Raw genomic sequence first — 25,413 nt, 5'->3', positions numbered from 1 at the left:
CCATGGTAATTTGTATATTTTTAAGTTATTTTTAAAAAGTTACCTAAATGTGATGCATACATAATTATTCCTAAGTAGTATATAATATGTAAAAGTGACACTTTCTGGAAGATCTCCCATACACCTATGACTGAAAGAAAAAATAATGTGTACCCTAGCACATTATTTACATATATTTGGTAAAGCAACAGTGAAGAAAATGTGAAACTGTTAGCTAAAAAAAAAAAAAAAAAAAAAAAAAAACCAACGAAACTTAGTTCCTTAAGCAGGAAATGTGAAGTGAGATTTATACAAGAGAAATTTCAAACATTGAAAGTATATGGAATAGCAGGAAAGCCAAAAGACATCCCCTTCCCATGTAACTGGGTTTTAAATATGCCATTTTCAAACTTAAATAATAAGCCCACTTCTGCCACCCTGTGTAAATATATAAATGCTTTTATATGGCTAGGTATAGTGGTTTTCGCTGCATATTTAATAATGATAAAACGTTACAAATTTTATTGAATGTAATTACACACAGTTTTATTGGTAATCATCATAATTTCACTTCTCCTGAGAGTTGGAAGCTTTATGCTTAAATCCATAAACCTCCATCAGTGATTTATACATGTAAATAATTTCAGGTTGCATTAGGCATTTGCTTTAATTAGCTGTTTGGATTTCGTGTGTTCTTTTGCCTTCTGGATGTGACATTTCCGCAGTTAACTGAGATGTCTTTATCTCCCCCAGGACAAGACGAGCGCCTTGAGCCTGAGCAACGTAGCAGGCGTCTTCTACATTCTGGTTGGCGGCTTGGGCTTGGCTATGCTGGTGGCTTTGATAGAGTTCTGTTACAAGTCCAGGGCAGAGGCGAAGAGAATGAAGGTGGCAAAGAGTGCACAGACTTTTAACCCAACTTCCTCGCAGAATACCCAGAATTTAGCAACCTATAGAGAAGGTTACAACGTATATGGAACCGAAAGTATTAAAATTTAGGGGTAGGACTTAGGGCTTACTACAGTGAGTGGGTGATGCATCCTGTAACTGCAGTGTTGTGACCTGTCTGTCCAGTGGTGACGTTGCTTGCTTCTGATTAGAGCTTTTATATTTTTTAAAAACTTCAGTGCAAAGTGGTTCGGTTTTCTTTGGCTGCGGATGCACTGTTCGAAACTGTATGTTGCCAATAGATATCTGCATTGAAAGGGTCAGAAAGACAAAATCAAACCCCCAGGATTGCTCTGCAAAATGATCTGAACAGTATATCCTACTCGAAATTTGGGAGAAAATGGAAATTAGTTCTGGGTTTCCTTGTCCATGTAGCAGGCTAATCTACTTGGAACAATCCAATTTTAGGAGAACTCACAAAATCGGCATAAAACCATTTCAAGCGATCAAAGCTTAGTTTAAGGTTGCCTATTTTGATATGGTTATGTATTTTCTGAGAAGCAACTCCAAGCACATAGTAAGGACTCGGAGAATTTTAGCTCCTATTCTGTTTCACATTAACCATCATTCTATATTTTTTTAAGAACCAAACCCTGCTGTTTGCTCATCTGACAGTACCTTGAGCCAGACCTTTAGATAGGAGTGATTGTCAGAATATTGACTCCAATTCATATTTATTTAGATGAATTTCAACTTTCACCTTCACAGTATCACTAAGGTGGATATGCATTTTAGGCAAGACAGCAGTTTCCCCATCAAAGATGTCAGCAATGCATGTGTTCTTCAGGGGGACACAGGAAAAGATAAAAATTGCAGTGAATTATTACGGCCTTTTTTTTTTTTTTCCATTTCAATTGTTTTTAAGTAGGCCAGAGCAGCCCCACTTACTCATATCCTCCCACTGTGTCACAATAAAACATTGTAAATATTCAGTGAAATGTAGGAAATGGAGATAAATTTTTAAGAATCTAAGTGTCCACTACTTTTATTCCTCGAATGATAGAAAGTGGTTTTAAAATAAGATCTGAAAGCATTTGTTACTGCTTTTCCTAAAATCAGGTCTCTAAGACCCATTTTCTAAGATTATATATAATAGTCAACTGAATGGGCTGCTCACTCTGATGACAATGATAAATGAGGCTTTGAACCCACAAGAGACATTCAGTGCTTGATGGACCCGAGAGTCAAAAACCCAATATAATTTTCATAAGATGTACATCTGAGGTTATGCCAGGTAAATAACGCTTGTTTTTTATATTTGTGGTTATAAAAGCTATCGAAACACTTGGTTAATGTCTTAAAACAAAGAACAAAAGTCATTCCCTTTTACAAAGATCTAGTTGCTTCTATCCATAATCTAGAAATCAATGGATTACTGAGTGTAACTATACATAGATAAGCCCCACATGGCTCTTTCCCAATTTTGTGTAAAAGAATTAAGAACAAGACCCTACAGTTCACTCAGATCAGAATGTTTTGAGCATGTCTTCTGATAGCAAAACAACAAACAAGGAAACTTTCAAGGTCTCTTGACCATTATACAAATGCTGTTATCTTAATAATTATACAGTTGAGAGATTTTCTCAAACTGAGAAAAACAATATGTGACAGGTTTTCAGAGTCAGTTATTTGGATTTTATTCTGGAATGAATTTTATATCTTAAAAAGGGGGGCTTTTTTGTTTTGGTTTGGTTTGGGTTGGGTTTTTTTTTGTTTTTTTGTTTTTGTTTTTGTTTTTTCTTACAAGTCATTAAAACTGATTTTTCTTTGGCAAAGCAAAAGCATTCCAATTATCAGCAAGGTCCAAGGGTAAGGTTGCAAAGAAAAGAAAAAGAATATTAGAAAATTCTAGAAACAAACACTCATGGATGCCAGTTAATTACCAAAATCTGGGAAGTTGCTAAAGAGATATAAATTCCCAGGTTATGTACATACAGTTCACATGTAATAATGTTTTTGGAGTCCGAACCTGGCATTACAACGTATCACATGAATTGCCTCTACAGTTGGGGTTAAACTTCTAAGACAATAAATTTCAAATAAAATACAAAGCATTCCTGTCCATGACTTTTAAAAAGACTTAATGGCATTCAGGGTAAATGAAATGATTTGCACCTAAGAAGACTTGACAACTGTTACTGTACTCTCATACAAGACGGCTTTTTCCTTTCAAAAACTCTGTTGGCCACAATTACCCAAATTTTTGATAATCTAAATAATACTGTCCTAGAATGCCGAAAACAAAACCTGAAACCTTCAATATAGAGAATATTTACTCTAAAAATGATTATCCCTCCGGGAACACGTATAGTCCTAGCCTTTAGCCTCAACAATCTAAACAGACCCAGACCACGTGTAAATTTATAAGAATTTGAGCAGCCTCAGTGGGTTCACAGCAAAGCTGAATAGAAATGATATTTTAAGGAAGAAGCAGGAGATAGAAGTATAAGAAATAATAATGCTAAGATTTTAAGAGAAAATAGGAGCTGTCAAAGATTTATTAACTATTACACTCCGTTGCATTCATCTACAGAGAAGGAAAGATTACTTGAGAGCACATGGTTCCTGTTTGGGGTATTTTCCTTTCTTCGCAAAGGCAATCAAGAAAAGAAAGGAAACACAAATTTTATAGCAAGAGCCTTCTGAAAAAAAAATCCCTTCCAAAAATTATAATGCTTTTGTTAATTGTATTTCTTCTTCAAAACAAAACAAAACAAAACAAAACCAGTAGGTTTTAAAAAATAATTATTTTATTTAATATTAAATGTTGAAAGTGAATCTGAGGAAACAAATTCAAACTTTGGTTCTGGTTCATTTAATTTAGTGATGAGTACTGTAGAGATTGCATCCTGATTTCTAATTTTTTTGAGACTATTCACTAAAGAAAAACTATGATAATGACCTTGGTTTTTATCATAGATAAGTCATTAACTAGCAGTTTGACCTTATCAGGGTATCTGATCTCTAAACCTTTACATTATACCATTTTCTACTCCTATCACTAATTTCATTATTTAATATATCGTGACTCTAATACTTAAGTTCCAGAGCAGAGTAAATATAGGGATGGAATTCTTAAAGAATTAGGTAAACCTAAATTCGCCACAGGGAATTAAGATATATTTTGAGTTACGAGAAATAAATGATCTATGCCATAGCAGACTTAGGCAGTATCTCGTTTGCCTTATTTTCCTCTTGAGTTAACATTAAAATTCAGTTACTAGAAAAAAATGTGAAGGCAAATGAACCAGCAGTAAGTAGATTTACATAAAAACACTGCCTGTCTCTCTTCTGTGTAATACTGTTATCTGCTCCTGACTTAACCTGACAGAGAACAGGAATTTAATGAGGATTTCGGAGACCTGACCCCTTAACATCTCAGTCTGGGAGGTTCCCCAGCAGTGAGGAATTGAAACATACTCCCTTTCAGTGCACCCCCCCTTGAAACACTTAGAGCCTCCGGAAACATCAGTCAGCTTCCAGAGTAGGCCCGTCACTAACTCTGCTGTTCTGGGTCATGTCTACCCCTGGTGTGAATGAATGAAGGTGTCTGTGGATAGGTCTGTGTTCCGAAGGCCGGAAGATCTGTCGTGAATAGTCCGCAGTTTGTTTAGACAACTCATCACAGTTTTGAGGATAACGCCCGCGCTGTAAAGACATTTCCTGGCAAGAGCAAGAGGCTCAATTAGAAACGTTGTCCACCTAGAGGAGAATTTTAAGCTGGCCCAGAAGTACCAGGGGGTAAAGGACCGCAAGGCGAAGGCTGTGTCCCGCCCAGACTTGCCGAACAAAACCTAGGGTGACGATTTCCAAATTAGTTCTGAAACAGGTAGGACCACAAACTCCCGTCCGATTTATTCTTCACTATAGTTGAGCTTCCCTTTCCCATAATGCGCAGTTTTCACACGACCAAAAGAATATTGGAAAAAATGCAGATGTCTAATTATTGATATCTTGGTGTTTGTTGTGTTGCCTTTTGTCGCAGAAGCAGAAACATTGTAACAGTCCACACTCTTTCTGTTTCCTTTCCATGCACCCAGCTGACCTTTTCTGAAGCCATAAGAAACAAAGCCAGATTATCCATCACTGGGAGTGTAGGTGAGAACGGCCGCGTTCTGACGCCCGACTGCCCCAAGGCTGTACACACGGGAACTACAATTAGACAAAGTTCAGGATTGGCTGTCATTGCATCGGACCTACCATAAAAACCAAAAACATAATCGAGTGCCTTAATCAAACTGTGTTGGTGACCGACGGGAGCGCGGCCCGGGGCGCGCCGAGCAGGTGCCCTGGACCAGGCCTCTGGCCAGAGCGGGCTGTGCGTCCTGATGCTCCCCGTTCCGCAGCAGCAACGCGTGCATGAGCTCAGCTCGGAAGCCCAAACTCAGATTTTCTATCAGGAAAACTCACAATTTAGGTTTTTTCGGGGAGCGGGAGGGTGGGGAGGGAGCTGGGATGGGCGTATTAACAGCAACAAATTTCACTCGAGTGGACTTAAAAACTAATCAGACTTGCGAGTTAGCGCATCAAACTGTGAAGTTCTTGCTCAGAAAGGCCTGTCTTCACCGCAAGGGATAAACTAGTTAGAGAAGTCAGTGAACATGCTAACGTGCGTCTCCAGAACACCCACGTGGTCCGTGGGAGACTCCAGCTGAGAAAACACAGCACGAAACTGTGATCGGAAAATAATCAACACTCATGTAAATCCTGTGAAAAAATTTAAAGGATGTATTTACACTTACTTTGGAGAAAACAAATACTGAAACATGCTTGCTTTTTAACTGACGTAAATTCAGTAGAGGACAACACAATTCTTTTTTCTAACCATCTTAGGGAAAAATACATTGCAATAATTGATATGCCATCACTGTAATAAACTTTAGAGACTTTTTTTTTTTTATAAAAGTCGGTCATCTCCTTGTTGCAAGTAACCTACGCTCTGTCACATAGTCGGTGTCCCCAGATCGCGTTTGTCTCACTACCGGAACACAAACACAAACGAAGACAGCATTACCGTGAAATCATCAGTCTGCAATGTAGAATCAAAAGAGACTACGGGTCACTCATGGTATCGATGTTATTTATAATCTTGTTCTGTGTACAAAATTGTGGTTTTTGTACCCACCAAAAGAATAAAACTGCGGACGTTCTTACAATATCTACAGAGCTTAAAGTTTGTTTTTATCGTTAATAAAAGTTATTTGAGAAATTACAAGACTATGTAGGAGGGATGATAGAAGTCAAGTATGGGCCATATTATAGCTCTTATTTCTGCATAATAAGCTTACCCACTTTTACAGGTGTTTGCCTTGTGAGCAGGTGAAATCGTCACAGATGACGTGTTTGAATTGGGGAACGACCTGTTGTCATTAACAGCAACATACCTGTCATCGCGTGTTGAAATTTTACTTGACTGTATTTTGCTGCATAAAATAATGTGTCTCTTGGGTTTCTCCCCGCCCCCATTCCCCTTGTTCCGTTTAAATCACTTGAAGGCACGAATAGTAATTTGTAGTAGACAAAAAAAAGAAGAAGAATTTGTTCTTGTTTTTTCAACTGGAAATGGTGAAGAAAATTATACCCGTGTTTATTTCCCAAACCCACCTTCTGTTATGTGTGGATTAAATTAACGTGGCTCAAAGGAAGGTTTGGATCCCTTGAAATAATAAATGAGTACTAGAGTACAGCTCGCCATCACACGACGTAGAGATCTTGGCAGAAAGCACAGGTTAGGATGATTTTGGAAGTGTGGCCTTGAAGGACGAGTTCCGCTTCCACAGGTGGAGAAGCCGTGGAGCGCCTTCGGGGCGAGCCGGGGTCCCGCGCGGAGCGTGTCCGGGCCTGCCACATCCCGGAAGATAAAGCTGGAGAAGGTGAAGGACCCACCCGCTTGCTTCCATCTGGAGATTTCCATCCCCCGCGATCTGTGCGCTACAGTAAAGAGCCACCTCTAAAAGCGCAGGTCCCGTGACCCACGCACGGTCCCCTCAGGAAAAGGCCCAAGCTCTGAAGCAGAGCAAGTGAGTCCCTCCGTGACCTGGTCCCTGCTGCTCCCTCCCGTGACGTCCACCCCGGGCCCAGCCTCCCCCGCCCGCACACGGGACGCGGCACCTGCTCTTTCCTGGGCTGTCACTTCCCCGGTCTCTTTCCCTGACTAACTTGGACTCCTCCTTCAGCACCAGATGGAACCGTGCCTGGCCCAGGAAGGCCTCCACACCAACCCGCCCGCCCGCTGCCCCCGGGACCGGGTCAGAGGCCCTTTTCGTGTTTTGTCCCCATCAGGGCGTCTGCCCTGGACCGCACTGTACTTGCCTGTGTGCTTGTCTGTATAACGTCAGACTGTAAGCTCTTTGAGGGCAGGATGTCTCTCCCGTTCACAGTTGTATCCCCAGCACCCAGCACAGTGCCTGGCGTATTGTAGGTGCTTAATAAATATTTGTTGGATGAATGAATTGAATCGAATCAATTTACTTAAGTGGAAGCACAAAGACAGTATCTTTCCTCATTAACAGTCCCTAGCGTGTGTGTTAAGTAAAGAGCAGGTCAGAACGAAGGCTGGGGGCGCCCGGGTGCTCAGTCGGTTGGGCGACCGACTCTTGATTTCAGCTCAGGTCGTGATGTCAGGGTCGTGAGATTGAGCCCCAGGTCGGGCTCCGTGCTGGGTGGAGTCTGCTTGATACTCTCCCTCCCTCTCCCTCCACCCCTCCCCCCCACTAAAAAAAAAAAAAAAAGGCTGAAGGATGGCTGATTTCATGACGTTGTCCGTCGCCCCGGAAGAAGTGTGGCTAAAAAACAAAACAAGATACCTGACAAATTTTCTGATCGGAGGAGACGTTATTCCGTGTAATTGTACCTAGCTGTGGAATGATGTGTTTAGCTAGAGAAATTGTCTTAAGGTAATTAAATAACCCAAACCAGGGTTCTGGCTTGGTCTTTACCCATTCTTCTAAAGATCTCTTTCATTTAATTCTCGGAGTGGATAAGTGATGAGAAGGTAAAAAGTTATATTTCTCATAGTTTAATTTCTTCTTTTTGTATTGTTTTCTTTCTGTATTAGTATCATATAGTTAAATTTCTGTATTTCTCATGGAATAATTCTGCCAAAACCAAAATGTTAAATCTGCCATCAGTACAAAGGGATACCCTATCTGGTCTCCAATCTGAGGAAATGCTATAAAGCTAGGTAATGTGATTTTAACACATTTATGTTTAAATTAAGTTAAAAAAACATTTAAAACATTTAGTTCCATGAAGAACTCCATTATCAGGCAAGCAAGATGACCATCTAGTGCAGCATTTCCTGAATGTATCAGGCAAAACCACTTTGGAAGCTACATCAGCTGGTTAAATGTATACGATGACCACCTTTGAAGGCTGTAAAGGACCCTCAGGAGAACCACTTTGTTACAGTCAATTCAATAGCTACTAATTAAAAATGCCAACCGCCCCCCACCGCCGGTCCAGCCCTAGCTTCGGGCTTGCTCCATGCTGCGCCCTGGTGTCCACACCTGCTGTCAACTCATTCATCCATTCCCCCAAGGCATAGCACACAGTAGGTATAAAATACGTATTTGTCAATGCTAAACACAACTTCAGTTACTACGTCAGTATCTGTGAAAAAACATGCTCTACTAATTTCCCCAGAAAACAATATCCCAATTTGCAACACCAATGAAGGGCAGCTAGAAATAAGCACCAAATGAAAGTGACATCGGGGGAGTTTCTGAAGAGACGGTGCGGATTCATTTGTCTTCTTAGCATGAGGCTGCATGAAAAGTGCACCTTCTCAAGCACGTTCGTAAGCAGCTTTTAATGTCGGACGGCGCGCCAGGCTAGCGTGCCTAGCATTTGTCGGAGCCCACGCACGTGTGGCAGGGGCCGTGCTTACAGAGTTCCTAACAGCACCAGGAGTCTTGTCAGAAGAGGACTGTGCTTCTTTATGAAAAGATGTTGATCCATTAGAAAGAGCGAAAGATGAAATTTGGAAATTGTACTTCAAAAAAAAAAAAAAACCAGGAAGCTAAATTATTTCCCATGAAATAGAATAACCTGTTTATTTATGTTGCTTTGATTTTATTGTCTTTGGAGGGAGTGGTGGGCGGGCAGGGTTGAGGGAAAATAAAAGATAAGGCAAAGGAGACGTTAAGAAAGCAGAAAGCTGGCAAAAGTCCGGTAGTGCGCCCTCGTGGCCCAAAGAGCTCAGGAGAACGGGGCTGTTGGACAAATGGTTTTCCACTGTGTGGTATGTAATGAATGTCTGATAAAGTCCTCTTCCCACGACCTGCTTACAAATTTTCCTACGAGCCCCAGGCTGGTATTTGTGGTCGGATTAAAGGGAGTCAAGGAGAAAATTCTAAGTCCCATATTTGGGTTGATGCTAGGCCAGAAATAACCCTAATAACACGTCTCCTTCCCACAGAAATGGGCAGAAATTTAGATTGAGACTTGTCCTTCCGCATGGCAGAGAGCAAAGTCTTGTTCAATTTTTTCTGGATCTGGAGAAGATGGTAGGTGTGAGAGGACCCTACGATACATACATAAATAAATATTCTATTAAATTATAATGCCTAAGTCATGGCGCCCATGAGGGGGTGACTTAGGAGGTTTGGAATCCTGGAATCCTGAACGCAACATGAGCCTGCTCAAATAGATTATCATGACTTCCTCCTCCGTGTCTTTTCATTGGACCAACACTTCTAAAGTTCCTAAATATTTAGCAGTGGATACAAACTGTCAATATTTCCAGTAGTTTGTCTCACTTTCCACTCCAATGACACCTAATTACTGCTCACAGCTAGTTTTCCAAGCGTTTCACGTTCATCCCCTTCTAAGTTTGCTGATTATTACCTCTCCCTGCAATGCCCCTGCCTCAGACGGTGGTCCAAGCTATAACCAACAGAGCGCACTAGACAGTTCACAGAATCTCTGGGAAAGACAGAGTATCTGGCGGAAGGCAAAGCAGGCAAGATCAATACCAAAATCACGTCACTGACCTGCCCCCAGGCCACGTCCAGCTTACAGTGGACACGTATGTAAGAAGCAAGGACACTGAGCAAGGAACTTCTGTTTGTACCGTCTCTGAGCATGGGGTGTCCCCCCCCCCCCCCCCCCGGTTGGATGCTCTATTTCCTTCCCAGGAAACAGGCTCCACGCACAGCCTCTTTCACATCAAACCTCAGGAAGGAATATCTAGGTCGGGTGCTCGGTGGCCTGGGATCTAGCAGCGAGGGAGACGTGGAAACCAAGCACTGATTTCTACCTTAGGGAAGCACAATGTGGAAAATAAATACAAGAAGAGTTAAAAGAATCTGAATGGGCACAAAATGTGGAATATCTCCCATTTCTTTTTTTTTTTTTTAAAGATTTTATTTTTTATTTATTTATTTGAGACAGAGAGAATGAGAGACAGAGAGCATGAGAGGGAGGAGGGTCAGAGGGAGAAGCAGACTCCCTGCCGAGCAGGGGGAGCCTGATGCGGGACTCGATCCCCGGGACTCCAGGATCATGACCTGAGCTGAAGGCAGTCGCTCAACCAACTGAGCCACCCAGGCGCCCTCCCCTGTTTCTTTATGTCTAATACCCACTCGTCCATCAAGAAGTGTTATAGACATCATCTCGGGTACACAGCCCTGATTCCCTAAGCTTGGAGATCACTTTTTGCTTCCCTATGGCTTGTGCTTACCTCCACGTGGACTTAGACCACTGTTTCATGATTATTTTTAGAAATGTCTCCACTTGATCTCTCCAGACTCACCGGTGACATAGAGAGCAATGAGGAGTACAGAGAACACAGTTTGAGCTGTAGACCCAGACAAAGCGAGATGCAAATCCCTTTTCTGGAGCTTACTCTTTGGTCTCCGGAAGAAGCCTGTTGTCTCATATGTAGAATGGGAACAAGAATACCTAGCATTTGAAGTTTCTGTGAGGTCAAAAATGAATGTTTATAGATTGCTTGTCACAGCCCCAGAGCTCAGTGGGAGCCCTGTAAACAAAACTACACTTAATTCATCTCTGTAGCCTTGGGCTTCTGCTTCTGCCTAGGAAATAGAAAGCTGAAGGGAGAAAAAAAAAGTTATTTTCTCGGAAGCCAAATAATCTACACAGTCTTAACTTCTCTCGTGTGACTCAGAAAGCTGCTCAAGTAAACTGAATTCCACAGAAGGACACGTGCCTTCAAGGAGAAATGGGATACACAAATAGTTTCCCGTCTTCAGGAGAGAGGGGATGGTGCACCAGTGACCGTGACATTGTGGGCAAGAACCGAGCTGAAATATTAACAGATTCTTAAGGGCCAAGTGTGGCTAGGATGCAGGTGGAAATAGCTGAGGATACTGGACCAAGAGAATCTGAACTCACTTGTAAGGCTTTTTTCATGGTCCTCAACTGAGCGTTTCGAAGAAGGGGGTCAGGGAAGAGCGGAAGGCCGGACAGAGATCCCCTTGATGGATAGAGCAGGTGGGCATGAGGCGGACAGCACCTGCGGGGCTGGGGGCCGCGGACACCCTCGAAATGCCCTGCCTCACTGCCAGACCTCTCTCTTCTACAAATCAAAAGTCGCAGGGTCCTGAGCAGGGCCAGCAAATCTTTTCGTCTCCGTGGCATGAAGACAACCTTGCTTCTGGAGAAGGGGCTGAAGCACACGTCCCCTACCTCTGCAGGAATTTCTCGCCCAAGACGGACTACAGTTTTGCTTGAGGCGATGGGAGGACGGAATATTGGGGAAGTCTCACCCTGCGGGCTGTGAGGTGAAGGGAAACGTGCCTGCCTCTGGCGGCTGCTGAATTGCACCCAGGAGAATGCTAGCTTGCTGGCTGGCGGCAGGGGCCTGGTGCTCAGGAAGCAGTCGCACCTGCCGCCCCAGGAGGCAGAGAAGCGGGGAGCGGGGAGCGGGGCGGGGCGTCCACTGGGATGCAGCTGTGCAGGGGCGGCCGGGTGGGACTACATTGAGGAAGATCCCAGAAGTAAGGGGTTCCGAGAGCTCCCGGGTCAGGGAACACAGCCACCTTCCGGGAGGGACAGGAGCTCCTGCACCCGGGACCCTCCCCGACCGGGCTCCAGGCATCCTTCTCCGGCTGTTCATCTGTAAACTGTATCATAGCTTTTAATAAACCAATAAACGTAAGTACGTGCTCGCCCTGATTTCTGTGAGCAGCTTAGCAAGGAATGGAATCCAAGGAGGAGAAGTTCATGGGAACCTCTGATTTGTCGCCCAAACCAACGGAGGGGGTGGGTAGCTGGGGACCTCCTCGCTGTGGGTGTCCGAAGTGGGGTGGGAGCAGCTTCGTGGGCATCCGCCCTGAACCTGTGGGACCTGACACGGTTGGCTCAGCGTTGGGTGCCATGGAGAATTGCTAGATGTGGGGAAAGAACCCACACATTTGGTAACCAGATGCGTCAGAAGGGTTCTACGTGAGGAGTAGAGAGACACATGGAAGGAACACTACCGAGTTTTTCTAACACAGTTGGTTATATTTCTAGACCACAGTGGGCAGTCTCAGTGAACCATTACCATTTTAAACCATTTACTCATTCAAAAAGCATTTATAATGGGGTTGAACATTAAGAATAAGTTATTTCTTTAAAGGAATCGAATTTCTCTTCCAGGCCAATGAGGTCAATGAGGCATTTGCTGCAAGAGTGAAATTTAAGGGGGAGCTGAAAAGTCAATAATCAAGGTAAATAACATTTTAAATATTTTTAAACATCAAGATGTTTGTAAAATGTATCAAAAATTTAAAGATAAGATCTAGAGTTGCATGCCAAACCATCTAAGACCTCAAGGTTAAAGAAAAAAATATGTCCCTTTATACATTTTTTTATGTTTAATGGTTAGCTTTATTGCAGAATATTAAGGTGATTGAAAATTTCAAAAATAGATGTATTAAAACCCAAAGCATTCATTTACGTTTAATTACTTTGTATTAAAACAAAATTATCTTTTTTTACTTTCTTGGTTTAAGGGAAGCAGACTCCTCAATAATACTTTCAAAATCCACTTCTTTTCAATTGAGAGAACTGACATTTTTGACAATTTTTTTTGGCTAAGGACAGATCTTAAATAATTGGTAATGAACTTCAGCTTACTGAAACACCTTTTGCATGGTGCCATTTTTGAATTTCAATATATTCATTTTTTTAATTTTCAAATTTTGATATCTTGCTTATCAAGCATTTTTGCATTAATTTTTATTTTTAAAAATATGACATTAAAATATCATGTGTCAATTCCTGAAAGTTTTGGGGCACCAAGGGAGTGCCATGTCCTGGGCTCCAGCACCAGCCAGAGAAAGTCTCTTGCCCACACCAAGCACGACCACGCTGTTTCTGAGTCTGTCCAAGGAGTGCCTTCTGATGGGAAACTCCTCTCTTCTGTTTGTGACTTGGGTGACAAAATCGACCCAGGACTCCTCTCAGGGGTCACTCCCTCTTTGAAGCTTCTCTTGACCCGCGCTCAGGAAAAGGTGGTCCTCCGTTCTCAGACCCCACTAAGTCCTGTCCGTGTTCTGTCAGATCGTGTGTCTCCGCCAGATGCGTTCGCTGTCAGCCACGCAGGGAAGGAGCTGTCTCGCGCGGCCATGTAACATGTATGCCCGCAGAGGACTTAAATACTGAATGGAGGGAGGGAGGGAAAGAGAGAGGGGGACAGAATAAAGGAGAGAAGCAGGGTAGAGAAGAACAGACAGCAGCCTAATAAAAAAGAAGGGCATGGACGGTTATGGGATGCGAAGACCCCTGGGTTGACCTACTTTTTTCTCTATTTGGCTACCTAAGTCCATACTCTTTCAGTTTTAAGTCCTAGAAACTCCAACTCAAATGACTTAACCCCCCCGACAAGGTGATGGTGGGGGGTGTTCTAAAATTAAACCCAGGATTTGGGGCGCCTGGGTGGCTCAGTTGGTTAAGCGACTGCCTTCGGCTCAGGTCATGATCCTGGAGTCCCGGGATCAAGTCCCGCATCGGGCTCCCTGCTCGGCGGGGAGTCTGCTTCTCCCTCTGACCCTCCCAACCCTCCCCCCTCTCATGTGCTCTCTCTGTCTCTCTCTCTCAAATAAATAAATAAAATCTTTAAAATTAAACCCAGGATTTAATTTATCGAGGCCTGACTGTGGCCAATGACACCGAGAGGCTTTTAGTAATGGCATTTGACGCCCCACCACACAGGGCTGCAGGGAAAGCAGCAAGAAAGCCAAGGCCGGAGCTCCTGGGGGAGTTTCTGTGGGGAAAGTGAGGCAGGGCAGGGCAACAGTTTAGGATTGGCCAGACTGAATATGGCGCAGGATCTACGCTGTAGGGGCTGGCTCTAGCTGTCTGGTACCTGACACTGGGTTGATTACAGGTAGGCGGGAATATTAGCTTGGCCTGTGTGAGTTTGATAAAGGGGGTCCTGGGGGTCTAGGCATCGGCTGGTTTGCATGTGAAAGGCATCCTCCAGGCCTGCACAACCCCTAAGAACCGGCTAGTCCTGGGAGGAACAGTCTTTCCCCAGATCGGTGACAAATGCCAGAGCATGAAGAAAACAGACAATCAGAAGATATGATTCATGTAATTGACCTTGTGATGAAGGGAGGCCCAATGGACAAATCACAGAATCTAAGAAAATGCGGAACAGGGAGAAATTCATTGATTTGTGAGGCTGAAAATACAGAATCATCTCCAGTAACAGGTAAGGTTTGATCGAGCAGTTCAAATAACATCCTCAAGGACTCAAATTCACGCTCTCTATTCAGCCTTCCCTGATAGGCTCCATAAGGGACTTCCCAACTGCACCCTCCATGTAGCCAAAACAGCTCTAAAACCTGTCCAGACAGCTCATCTTTATGGGGAAGCTAAGATGTCAATAGGAAGCATGGAAGCTTATCTTTCACAGAAGGTCCAACAAACACATTGGCTCTGAATGGGTATGTGCCTGAATTTGAACCGACCACTGTCGCAGGAGAATGGGATATGTGGATAGGCTTCAGCCCCTCATCGATATTCCTACAGTGTGACGTCAAGTTAACCCTCCTTGGACTGTGAAGATGAGAGATACAGTGATTTCTGGAAAAAAATAATCAGTAAACCCAGGAAGATTAAAAAATTAAAAATTTTCACATTCCTGGTCCAGTCCTTGGATCACAATAGTAAAAGAGCCCAGAGTCCCCTTCTTTTCAGTACAGACTAGCTTAGCTGTATCAGGGCAGTAAGATTACCCACTTGGGGGTATTTAGAAAAACAGAATACACAATTTATTATGTGTATTTTAACAAGTGGATATCTGTCCCAGATGTTACCAATATTACCAGTTCCATCTTGGTTACCCTACGCAGTGCTTTTTTACTAAAGCAGTCTCTCATGTCTTGGCCCACATCAAATGTGCTAACGTTTTAGCCGCGCGCTTGGGATGAAGTGGAGGATGTTTAGGGCATCTACACAGCAAGTACGTCAGAATGAAAATCTTTATCAACCTGTTCGTTTGCAGAGCCATCAAAAGCAACATGAGCTCTGGGTCAGGACACAGGTCATCTTCAATGGGAAAGAGAATCCTCCAAGTGGTAGCGTCAGCTCGGAGACCGCAAGGCCAAGCCAGGTCTACTCCTGGCGTGCATGTGTACGATGCGGCCCAAGGAACAAAGTCCCTGGACACACTTGGCCACCAGCGCCTGCTCTGTGGTTAGGGAGCACTTCTCAGACAGGCGGTGGAGGGGTCATAGCTGGGCGGACTGACGTTTTAACTTTTTTTTTTATTTGATAGAGAAATAGCGAGAGCAGGAACACAAGCAGGGGGAGCGGGAGCGGGAGAAGCAGGCCTCCCGCGGAGCAGGGAGCCCGATGTGGGCTCGATCCCAGGACCCCGGGATCATGACTTGAGCGGAAGGCAGACGCTTAACGACTGAGCCACCCAGGCGCCCTGACGTTTTAACATTTTAACTCAAAAGGACTTCAGGGAGACTTTGGAAGACATGAAGATACTACTTTTTTATATGATAAAATATTCTAATTTTATTCAGTGAAATTAGTTTTGGTTATTTTAAAATTATGGTAGAGAGCGATGGAAATGACAAAGTCCCTGGATCTGAAAAAGCTTTGCTCTGCTGATGGTCACTCTGGGATAGAAAATGAAAAGGTCAAGGGTGAAAGCAACATGATCGAAGGTAAAGGGGGAGGAAATGCATGAAGTATTTGGAGAGCAGCTTGACAAGCATATTTTAGTGATGTGGGTAGGAGAACATCTTAACCAGGGCAAAGAACATTTGAGGACATTACACTTGACTCAGAAGGAATGGGGGGAACTCGTGAGAGGGAAGACAAATTTCTAAAATCTTTGAGCTGATTTCTAGCTTTAAGCTGATTAATATAATACTAAGAATGAGGCTCAGACACACTGTCGGCCCGCCACGCCCCAGCTGATAAAGTAGCGCTGAGACCGGACCTGGGGTCTTTCCAGAACCCTCGTCTTCCATGACTTCACGTCCTGCTAATTCTCAGGACGCAATGAAAGCAGTGCTTGGGGAAATCTATTCTGGAATTGTCGTGCAGGGAGGATTAGAAAGGAAGAAGGACGCAGGAAGCTCTGGAATTGACAGCAAATGGTACCACACTAAGGACGACCCGGGAGGTTGGAGGCGGCAGATGGACTTTGTATTTCAACCTACTCATTTTTTTTTTAAAGGTGAATGGGTCACATCAGGAAAATAAATGGTTAAAAAAAAAAAAAAAAGGGTGTTTCCTGAAGAAATTCATTGAGAAAGTTCTTCTCAGAACTTCTTTATCAAAATTCAAACGGTGTAATCATCATTTTTTCTCACGTCTCACTGATCTCAGTTCAAACAGCAGGGTCGCGATGCCCCTCTGGATAGTGGTAAATTAATCTCTCGAGACTTCAACCAATTTAGCATGTCCCCCCCCCCAGGATAGGTCTTCTTTGGTTGTCTTCTAGCTGTACGTATGCTAAACCGTTTCTGATATGTATACTTCAAAGTGATACATTTGACCGTTCTCCTCTGGGTTTTAATGAAGGCACTGCCTAAAACCGCACCTGGTGGGTATGTGTATAAAGGAGCACATACATCGGAAAGAAGTTACAGATTGGAAAAGCAAACAGGCGGTTAGTATTCTGGGAGCTGTAGAAGGTACAACTTGTGGTCGGAGAACAGCGACTAGAAAGCCTTGACAAATTAAGTCACACAATTTTAAAAATTTACTTTTGGGGAGGGAGAATGTTTGAGCACATGCAGAGCGACCCAGGGAAAAATGTTTGAGTTTGAAACAAACAAAACATAGTGAAGGTCAGAGAGACAGGAAAAGGTAGCTATTAATTTAAAATAAAATACTCTCAGAGCACTAGGATCTGATTTTCTATTCAGGATAGAAGTGACGACGCATGAAGAGGTAGAGGAATGAAAAGAGGGGAGAAGCAAAGCAGTATAAAATGGACAAATGAGGTAGGAAATGAGCGAAGAGAAGCAAGAATTCTCAAGTTACAAAGACTGTTTAATCTGCAAGAAAAAGCCTGAGAGAATACTTTTCTTTTACTGCAAATTTATGGGCCCTTCCTTCTTCTAACTCAGCATCTTTACAAAAGGGCATCCTATGAGCAGGATGAGCGTAGAACTGAATTTCCACACCAGGGTACTTCGGTCCAGGACATACGCTAAGCCACAAGACCGCTGGCGTCAGGAGCATCCCCAGGAAACCCGCATGGAGATGGAGCTGACGATAAAAATGGCCACAGTTCCTCACTCCTCCCCGTATCCCCCTCTTTTGCAGAACCACATCAGGGCTCCTTCTGTGGAGAGTGGACTCCATCCTCCGCTCTCGACTCTGGTCTGGTCCTGTGATTTGTTTTGGCAGAGGCCATGCGGCGGACATGAAGTGCCCGTGCTGGGCCTTGGCCTCAGGACACCTGGAGCATCTCTGCTCTTCCGTTTTGAATTCCTGCCGTCCCCACAAAATCAAGCCTAAGCTGTTTTGTTAGAGGATCGAATACGGAGAGCGGAGTCGCCTCGCACCAGCCAAGTCACCCCACCCGGCAGAAGCTGAACCCCTGGCCGACCTGCAGACCGGAGGAGCCCGGCCACGACCCGAGCCGCCCGAAGGAGCTCAGCCTCATTTCCTCTAAAACCACCAGCAACAGGAGCCCCGAGCTGCGGTGTGGGGACAGGGCCGTGGCTAAGCCCGGGGGCCGGGGGGAGCTCGTTCCAAGTGCGCCTGCCCTTCAGAAACCCACCAGTCGGGTTTTCTAGCGCGGGGAAGCAGCCCAATCCACGCACACTGGGGGAGGGAGAAGAACACCAAGGCCCCGCAGGGCAAGAAGCTGCTGAAGGAGAATAAAAACAACAGTCTCTTCCAGGAACTTGAGTGCCCCACCGAAAAAGAGTATCGCTGTCCTCATGCCTGCTTCTAGGGACTTACAACCGACTCATCTTAAATCTAAACCCGGCAGCCCCCTGCACCGAAGCAGCATTTTAGAGTTTAGATACCGTTCTATTTAAAGCAAACTGGGAACACAGGCAGCGCAGGTGCTGAGGTGTCCCCTTTACGGACGAGGAGATGCCATCGCGGGGCGCATGGAAGGGCTTCGCGCCCGAAGTCCGGGCCCAGCAACGCCCACGCCCCGCTGGCAGCACCTGCAGGCTTCCGCTGCCCCTCCTTAGGGTCAGTTGTGGCATATCCTTCTTCAGGAATGTCACTGAGTGGATGAGGCACTCCTTCCTTTCTTGCAAAAGCAGGGACAACGTGAGGCCCGTAGCCCAAGAGTGGTTTGGGAGAGCGACTGAGATCATGTGGGAAGAGCGCCGCACAGGGCCTTGCCACACACGGGAGCGCTCACTGGGGAGGCTCTCGTTCCGGCTTAAAAACCTCAGGCCCCCCAGCGCGGATGACCACTGCGAACGGTAAGCTTTCAGATAGTTAGTATAGGCAAATGCTATTTCTACGGTAGAAGCATTTATTTCGGTTATAGAAAAATAACACTATTTCAAAGTCAAGGTAACGAAGCAGAAGTATATTTTCTCCTTAGAGGTCCCTACTCAAATATCACGTATGGTGTCAAGACATTCTTAAATTAACAAGGAACAAACGCAGAATCCAGGTTGTTTATCTGTCAACAGGAGGATGGATTAAAGCTACATTGTCAGCCCTGGAAATCAGAAAATACAAAGTGATCTCGTGCAGCGATTCTCAAGGTTAGTGTGCATTGGGACCACCTGGATTGTGGGAACAGCATCTGCGGGGGACTGAAGGGGAGCCACCAGGTTAAAAGCAAGCCCTCGGACTCAGAACAGATACCACAGGGGCCGAAGATACAAACTTTGGTCCTCAGGGAGGGGTAGAGACAAAATACATCACAGACTTTCACTCAGTGTTCCTCCTCTGAGCCTCAGACCCAGGAATACTAATCAATACTACAGATCAGGTCAGACAGTGTGACAAGCGCGTCCCTAATCCATTCACGCACAGCTACTATCATCTTCTCCATCACCACCAGACACAGAGGACGTTCTCCCCTTCCCCTCCCCCACGCCCACAGAGCTGCTAAGATTTATTTAAAAAGTAACCACTGGTTGATTTCAAGCTCACGGACTACCAGTACCATTTCTACATTGGTACCCTTTTTACTAGCTTCAACCTTCACTTACATTAAGATTTCAGTACGTCTGGTTGAAATAACCATTCTTCTACCGAAACTAAGACCGTGAATTCAAAGAAAAAAGAGAACTAAACCCTACACAGCGTGTGTGGCTTCGGAAGCATCAACAGCTGGAGGAATGAACTGCGTTTCAAGGTGACCCATCTTGGACAATTTCTGATATTCCCTGCATTGTTTTCAGAGTCTCAGGTTATAGACGGAAACACGGGGATAAAATACCTACAATCTTCATCACTCCCTATGTTCAAAATACTACACACTAATGTCACATAGTTCAAGGCTTTGGCCACTTAAGTAACTACCCATTTAAATATCTGAGGTTTTAATACTCTGAAACTATAAACCAAAGCTCTGGAGGCGCACAGTCAGGCCAGGAAAGGGCCTCCCCACCTCAGCTGCACTGCTGCGCTGTGTGGGATGATCCGGGGGCGGGGAGCCGGCCGTGCACGGCAGGACACGGCTGGGCCTGCTGGCCCCTACCCACTCCACGCCAGTAGCAACCTGCCCACGCCCCGTCCTGACAACCAAAAAGGTCTCCAGATGTTGCCAAAGGTCGTCCAGGGGTCAAAACCACCGCCCTGTTGAGAACCACCGAGCTAGAAGTTTGAGCTAGAATTTTACGTAGACGTGTCAACTCTGCGTGCACAGATGAAACAAGACCTATGTAATTTTCCTAATTCAAAGAGAACAGCACAACAGATTCTGCTACACCATTTACGCTAGGGCACGTCGTTTTTATGGAATATGCTACTTAAGTATACAGTAACCCACTCTTAACTATCTCTTTCCTATTGAAAACACGGACATTAAGCAGGAAAAAACCCAGAGCTCATCTTGCAACCGTTTTTATAGTACTGGATACAGAGAAAAATCTATGGTTTCCACACATTGGCTCAACGGGGACCGAGCTCCATCACTGCAAGTGTCCCTCCTTCTGAATTCGAAGTCTCTCCTTCTCTACTTGCAAGCGTTCCTTTTCAATCTGCAGCTTCTCCGACTCAAATTTCAAAAACTGCAGCCTATCTTTTTCCAGTTGTAAGCGTTCTCTCTCAAGTTTTAACTTCTCTGCTTCTATGTCCTGTGGCTGAAGCATGGCCTTTTCTCCTTGGCCGAGTTCGTTTTCCAGAGACGGCTTCTCGGAGCTGACGATCTGGAGCCTGAGCTTCTCGCGTTCGATCTGCAGCCGCTCCTTCTCCAGCTGCAGCCGTTCGTGCTCCAGGTCCAGGTGCCGCAGCCGCTCCTTCTCCACCTGCAGCCGCTCCTTCTCCACCTGCAGCCGCTCCGCCTCGATGTCCAGGCGCCGTTTCTCCAGCTCCAGCTTCTGTTTCTCTATGTTCACCAGCAAATGGGGCTCATCGTAGGCCGACCTCGACGGTGTTGAGTTCAGAGTAAAAAATTCATCGATGTGGGGGAAGTCAGGAAGTTCGTTTTCCCTCCTGGAATCCGGTATGACGGAGGACAACATTTCTTCTTCCTCCTCAATCTCAAACTAAAAGGAAAAGGCAACTCTCAGTCTTTATTTCTACTTCACAGTTGCTACTCTGTCTAAACGTGTCCTTAGAAGTTTCTGTATCATTTGAGCAAAGAAAACCATTTCTTTTGAGTTTTGAAAAAATATTTATAAGGAATTACCTGGTGTCACTATACAGTTGACCCTTGGACAACATGTAGAAAACATGTATTTTTATATAAATATATAAAAGATATATGTTTTATATATATATATAAGTAAAACGTTTTTACTCATAAACTTCTTCGCTAAACACAGTACAGTACTGGAAAGGTATTTTCTCTCACGATTTTAATATTTTCTTTTCTAAAGCTTACTTTAAGAATACAATATGTAAGATATATATATATATAACATACAGAATACCTGGTCATCGGCTGTTAATGTTACTGATAAGGCTTCGGGTCAACAGCAGGCTACTGGTAGTTAAGTTCTGGGGTAGTCCAAACTTACGCACGGCTTTCTGATTGGGGGAGTCAGCGCCCCTGCCCCCCGCCGCCATGTTGTTCAAGGGTCCACTGTGTATATCATTAAGAGAAGCATATTTAGGTTCAAAGAGAGATTAATGACATGAAGAGAAAACAAAATGGAATGACTCTGTTGGGTGCTACTTGTACGTGAGCTTGACAACTGGGAACTTTGCTGTTCCTGGACCATCACGAACTTCCACATCAGAACTGAAGGAGTAAAACGGGAAAGAGGACTCACGGGCTACTACTTACTTCGGGGCTCTGGGGATCTCTTTCTTCCTCTTCCACTTTGACCTCAGTTAGGGATCCACCTGCATCCCGGAAATCCGCCACGTTCTGCCAATCGAAATTCGTATCATTGCGGAATCCAATCTTTTCATCGATCTCCTCGGTGAGAGAGTCGTCTAGGTCGGACGTGGGAAGCGGAAACCCCGAGCCAACCAGCTTAATGTTCGCCTTCATCCTCTTCCTCTTCATGAGCGCCCGCCAGTCCAGGTACCTCCTCTTCACCTCCGTCCCTGTCCTCTGCTCGCCCTCCCCAACGGCGTTCACACACTGCGCGATCTCCTCCCAGGCCATCCGCTTCATCACGTTGATCGTGGTGTTGAGCTGCTTGGAAAAAATGACTTCTTTCCGTTTTGTAATTTCTTTCAAAAGGGTCTGAGTTTCTTGAACACTAAAATTGCTTTTCCTTTTCCTTTTCAACTGCTTCATTTTCCCAACTTAAATGCAGAGAAGATGTGAAAAGCTGGGAAACGCTACAAAGCACAAGAATCAAGGGCAACCCCTGTGGGCACTTTGTCACATCAGAGTTTTCCGCTCATCTAGTAGCACAGGCAGGCTGGAGGATTCCTAGAGGGAAAGAAGCCAAACGCCATCAGCCTGCAGCGTCCACCCCGTGAGCCACGCACAGGATTGCAGGACACACACACACCTCTACTCTGGCTCCCACCGCCTCCCCTCACCTGGGCGGCTGCCCTGGCACCTGACCCCCACTCGTCACCCTGGGCCACCCCCTGCTTCTCCACTCCCGGACCACTCTCTCTCCTCCCACTGTGCTGGCCGGCTTCCCGGCACCCATTGTCACCCTCCTCCCCTGGAGCCTCTGTGCACACGGGTCCCTCTGCCTGGGAATTGGGCACCTAACAAAAATGAACGCCGTGCCTTCGCATTCGATCCCAACTCAGATGAGTGAACGTTCTAGAACACTCGTAATTTTAAAGGATCACATTTAATTAGTACTCTGGCCTACCGTTCCTTATGTAATTTAAATGACCAATGGGCTGGGCAAGTAGTCAGCTTTCCTCTAGAGGCCACTGAATACTTAGGTACTAGATTCCCAAACTTTTAAATATATTTTTATGTATCTTTTTTATTTATATATATATATATAACATATATCTTTTATATATTTATATAAAATATTTATTTTCTACCTATTTTCATATACTTATAAAAAAGGACTGAAGCAAACTAACTTATATACTGTTACACCAGCCAAATATGTTTCCTCTTAGTACTTATGTCCTAGCTCACTTCAGAGAATTACTGAAGTGAAAACTTGGCTTTTGCCTTCCTCAATCATCTGCTTCAGCACTAGCGGGATCTGTAAGATGGAGCCCACTTGTTCCAAGGGCCGTATCCTCAATACATAACAATATGCCTAACAAACAGGAGGTACAAATACAACTTAAAATAAGGCGATTGGGGGATGGGAAAAGATAGAAAATGACACGAAGTAACGCAAGGAAGGTAAGCTACCAAAACTGAAACCTCAATGGGCAAAGCATATGATTAAAAGAAAAAGGCAGCCCAAGATAACATGGGCAAGAATCAGTTTGTGAAATTAAGTGAAGCCTTTAAACTACCCACCCTTTGACTATGCCAAAAAAAGTAAGAACCTAGTAAGTTACAAAACATTGTGAAAAGAAAATTTTAGGTAAAAAGGCTCTGTTGCCACCATAATAAGTAAGTAGGTTATCAAAGACATAGTTTTAGTAAGGAATCAGGTTAGATGTCCTTAAAAATAGAACAGAGAGGGAAAATAGTATCAAATTCCATATCATATTAAATACAATGTATTCATGGCTTTTTGTTTCCAAAAGATACAGAATGTTTCAGAGCATTTCAATAGCTTCTTGAACCATTTCAAACGTGCTACCATATTTTTAAGGTAAAAGCATGATAAAAATACAAATATTTGCCAAAATATTTACCAGTAGATGAGGATGCATAAACTATACCACATTATATTAGAGGATGGATATGGCTTAACACATTATTCCTGTGTACATGTATCTTAGATTTCCAGACAGTTTCGGCATAATTATGTGAAAACCTCTGACATCTTCTGATTAATGTAAGAAAGTATCAAAATCAGTGCACCTCGAGTTGAAATTTGGTAGCTATGTTTGCACGGATAGAAGCTAAGCTATGTTTCCAGGATCTTTTTTTTTCTTCCTGTTCTTTCCTTTATAGTTTGATGCTTATGTAACACAGCTTGGGTTTCTGTCATCCATTACCCAATAACTTAAATATTTATCGAGCTCCTACTATGTGCCCGGCACATATTCCCGGTGCTGGGGATGGAACAGCTCACATAACATGAAAAAATGCCATTTTAGATGTCAACTACTACCCCGTCTATACCGGTTGTGTTCCCTGCCTTTACAGAGGGGAATTCGGCAGTTGCAACCTCCAAAAATCCGTAGATCTTGCAAGGCCCAACAGAGACAACTGCCATTTTCCTGGAATCCCAGCGGACGGTCATTCTTTCCAGGCTGGAAATAGGTGTAAGTAGTTCACTTACATAATCCTCGTGAAGACGATGTAGCACCAAAGGCACATGATTAACTGTGGGCAACTGTTTTTTTCAAGGGCTAACACTTGAGAATGGAGTTCCTAAACGCGTGTGATGCGACAAAGAGGTCGGAGGAAAATCAGGCCGTCAATATGGGTCCCCTCCAAACAAAATAACAATTTTTTTTTGGTCAATTCGTTAGGCTGTTCAGAAAAGAAAGCACCACAAAATATCCCAGCGCCCCCAAGCCGCCCCCCTCGCGCCCGCATATTCTTATGCGCTTCCCGGCCGAACAGGATGCTCTTCTCTGAAACTTGCGGAAGGAGCCTAAGTGAAGTTTACCCAGGGGCCGCCTGTCACCGGAGCGACAGACGCCTGCCCCGGGACCGCCCGCTGAGGGCCGCAGGGAAGACCCGGGGGCCGGCCAGGGGGAGGCGGCGCCCGCCCGCCCGCCTCGGCCACGGCGCAGCGGCGCACCGCTGGCAGGTGCGGCGACCTGGAAGCGAGGTCTTCTTCCCGGGGATGAGAGCAGAGTCCCGACTGGGTGCGCGGGAAACCTCCGCGGCCCGGACTCGGCGGCCACAGCCCCCCACCCGCCCCGGACGCGCTGGTCCTTGTAGGAGCGTCGAGGCCCCGCTACGACGCGGCCGCGGGGGGGCCGCCACCTGCCGCCGGCCCCCGCCGGGACCGTCCCCGCTGCGAGGGCACCCACCGTCCGCGGAGCTGCCGCCTCCTCCGGGACACACCCGCTCACCTGCGACCCGGCGGCACCTCCGCCCGATCGCCTCTAAGGGGGCGAGGAAAAAGAGAGGCCTCACTGATCCCTCGCCCGCCCCCCCGCCGCCGCCCATTGGCTAGTGCGGCTGCCACTCGTTCGAGACGGCTCATCCATTGGCCCGGGCGGTGTTGCCATTCCGGCTGAGGGCCCGCCCCAGGTCTGGCCTCACAATGGGAATCGAGTCCCCAACCGGTTCCGGGTTAGTGCCCTGGAATTCCGCCCCCTTGCGATTCGCGGCCTCCCGCTCTGCGCGCAGGCGTTGGCGCGCGGCTCTGTCAGTCAAGCGGGCTCTAGAAGCCG

The 25,413-nt window shown here is 45.2% G+C and overlaps 2 protein-coding genes across 5 annotated transcripts in view; one reads left to right on the top strand and one right to left on the bottom strand.

Annotated features, from left to right (window-relative positions):
- GRIA4 (glutamate ionotropic receptor AMPA type subunit 4) overlaps positions 1–6,078 on the top strand; it is a 366,854-nt gene extending 360,776 nt beyond the window's left edge. For both annotated transcript variants that reach the window (XM_064577521.1, XM_064577520.1), the window contains exons 15-16: positions 733–867; positions 4,968–6,078. In XM_064577521.1, the coding sequence (XP_064433591.1) occupies positions 733–867; positions 4,968–5,132 (300 nt within the window). In that variant the 3' untranslated portion in view covers positions 5,133–6,078. The remainder of the gene's footprint in view (positions 1–732; positions 868–4,967) is intronic.
- A 4,812-nt stretch (positions 6,079–10,890) lies between these two features.
- On the bottom strand, positions 10,891–25,216 carry MSANTD4 (Myb/SANT DNA binding domain containing 4 with coiled-coils). Of its 3 annotated transcripts, none has more exons than XM_045895148.3 (3): positions 25,090–25,216; positions 21,788–22,387; positions 10,891–21,044 (listed from the first exon to the last, which is right to left on the bottom strand). In XM_045895148.3, exons 2-3 carry the CDS (start codon positions 22,247–22,249, stop codon positions 20,469–20,471), a joined length of 1,038 nt encoding a protein of 345 aa, XP_045751104.1. In that variant the 5' UTR covers positions 22,250–22,387; positions 25,090–25,216; the 3' UTR covers positions 10,891–20,468. The 3 variants fall into 3 exon arrangements, with proteins under 3 accessions (XP_045751104.1, XP_045751101.1, XP_045751103.1); XM_045895145.3 differs by having other exon boundaries at positions 25,048–25,184; XM_045895147.3 differs by lacking the exon at positions 25,090–25,216 and adding an exon at positions 24,345–24,496.
- Between the last annotated feature and the right edge of the window lie 197 nt (positions 25,217–25,413).

Source organism: Mirounga angustirostris, unplaced genomic scaffold (assembly GCF_029215605.1).
Source record: "Mirounga angustirostris isolate CCGP_5_RB_7025 unplaced genomic scaffold, mMirAng1.0.hap1 SCAF_13, whole genome shotgun sequence".
Taxonomy (NCBI): Eukaryota; Metazoa; Chordata; class Mammalia; order Carnivora; family Phocidae; genus Mirounga; species Mirounga angustirostris.
Note: the sequence above shows the minus strand (reverse complement) of the source record. Positions and strands in the feature narration are given on the sequence as shown.

Bases quoted from the DNA above. Each gene is read 5' to 3' on its own strand.
- MSANTD4 (XM_045895148.3), bottom strand. From the start codon at position 22,249: ATGAAGCAGTTGAAAAGGAAAAGGAAAAGCAATTTTAGTGTTCAAGAA. The intron at 21,045-21,787 runs GTAAGTAGTAGC...TTTTCCTTTTAG, and splicing joins GAGATCCCCAGAGCCCCGAA to TTTGAGATTGAGGAGGAAGA.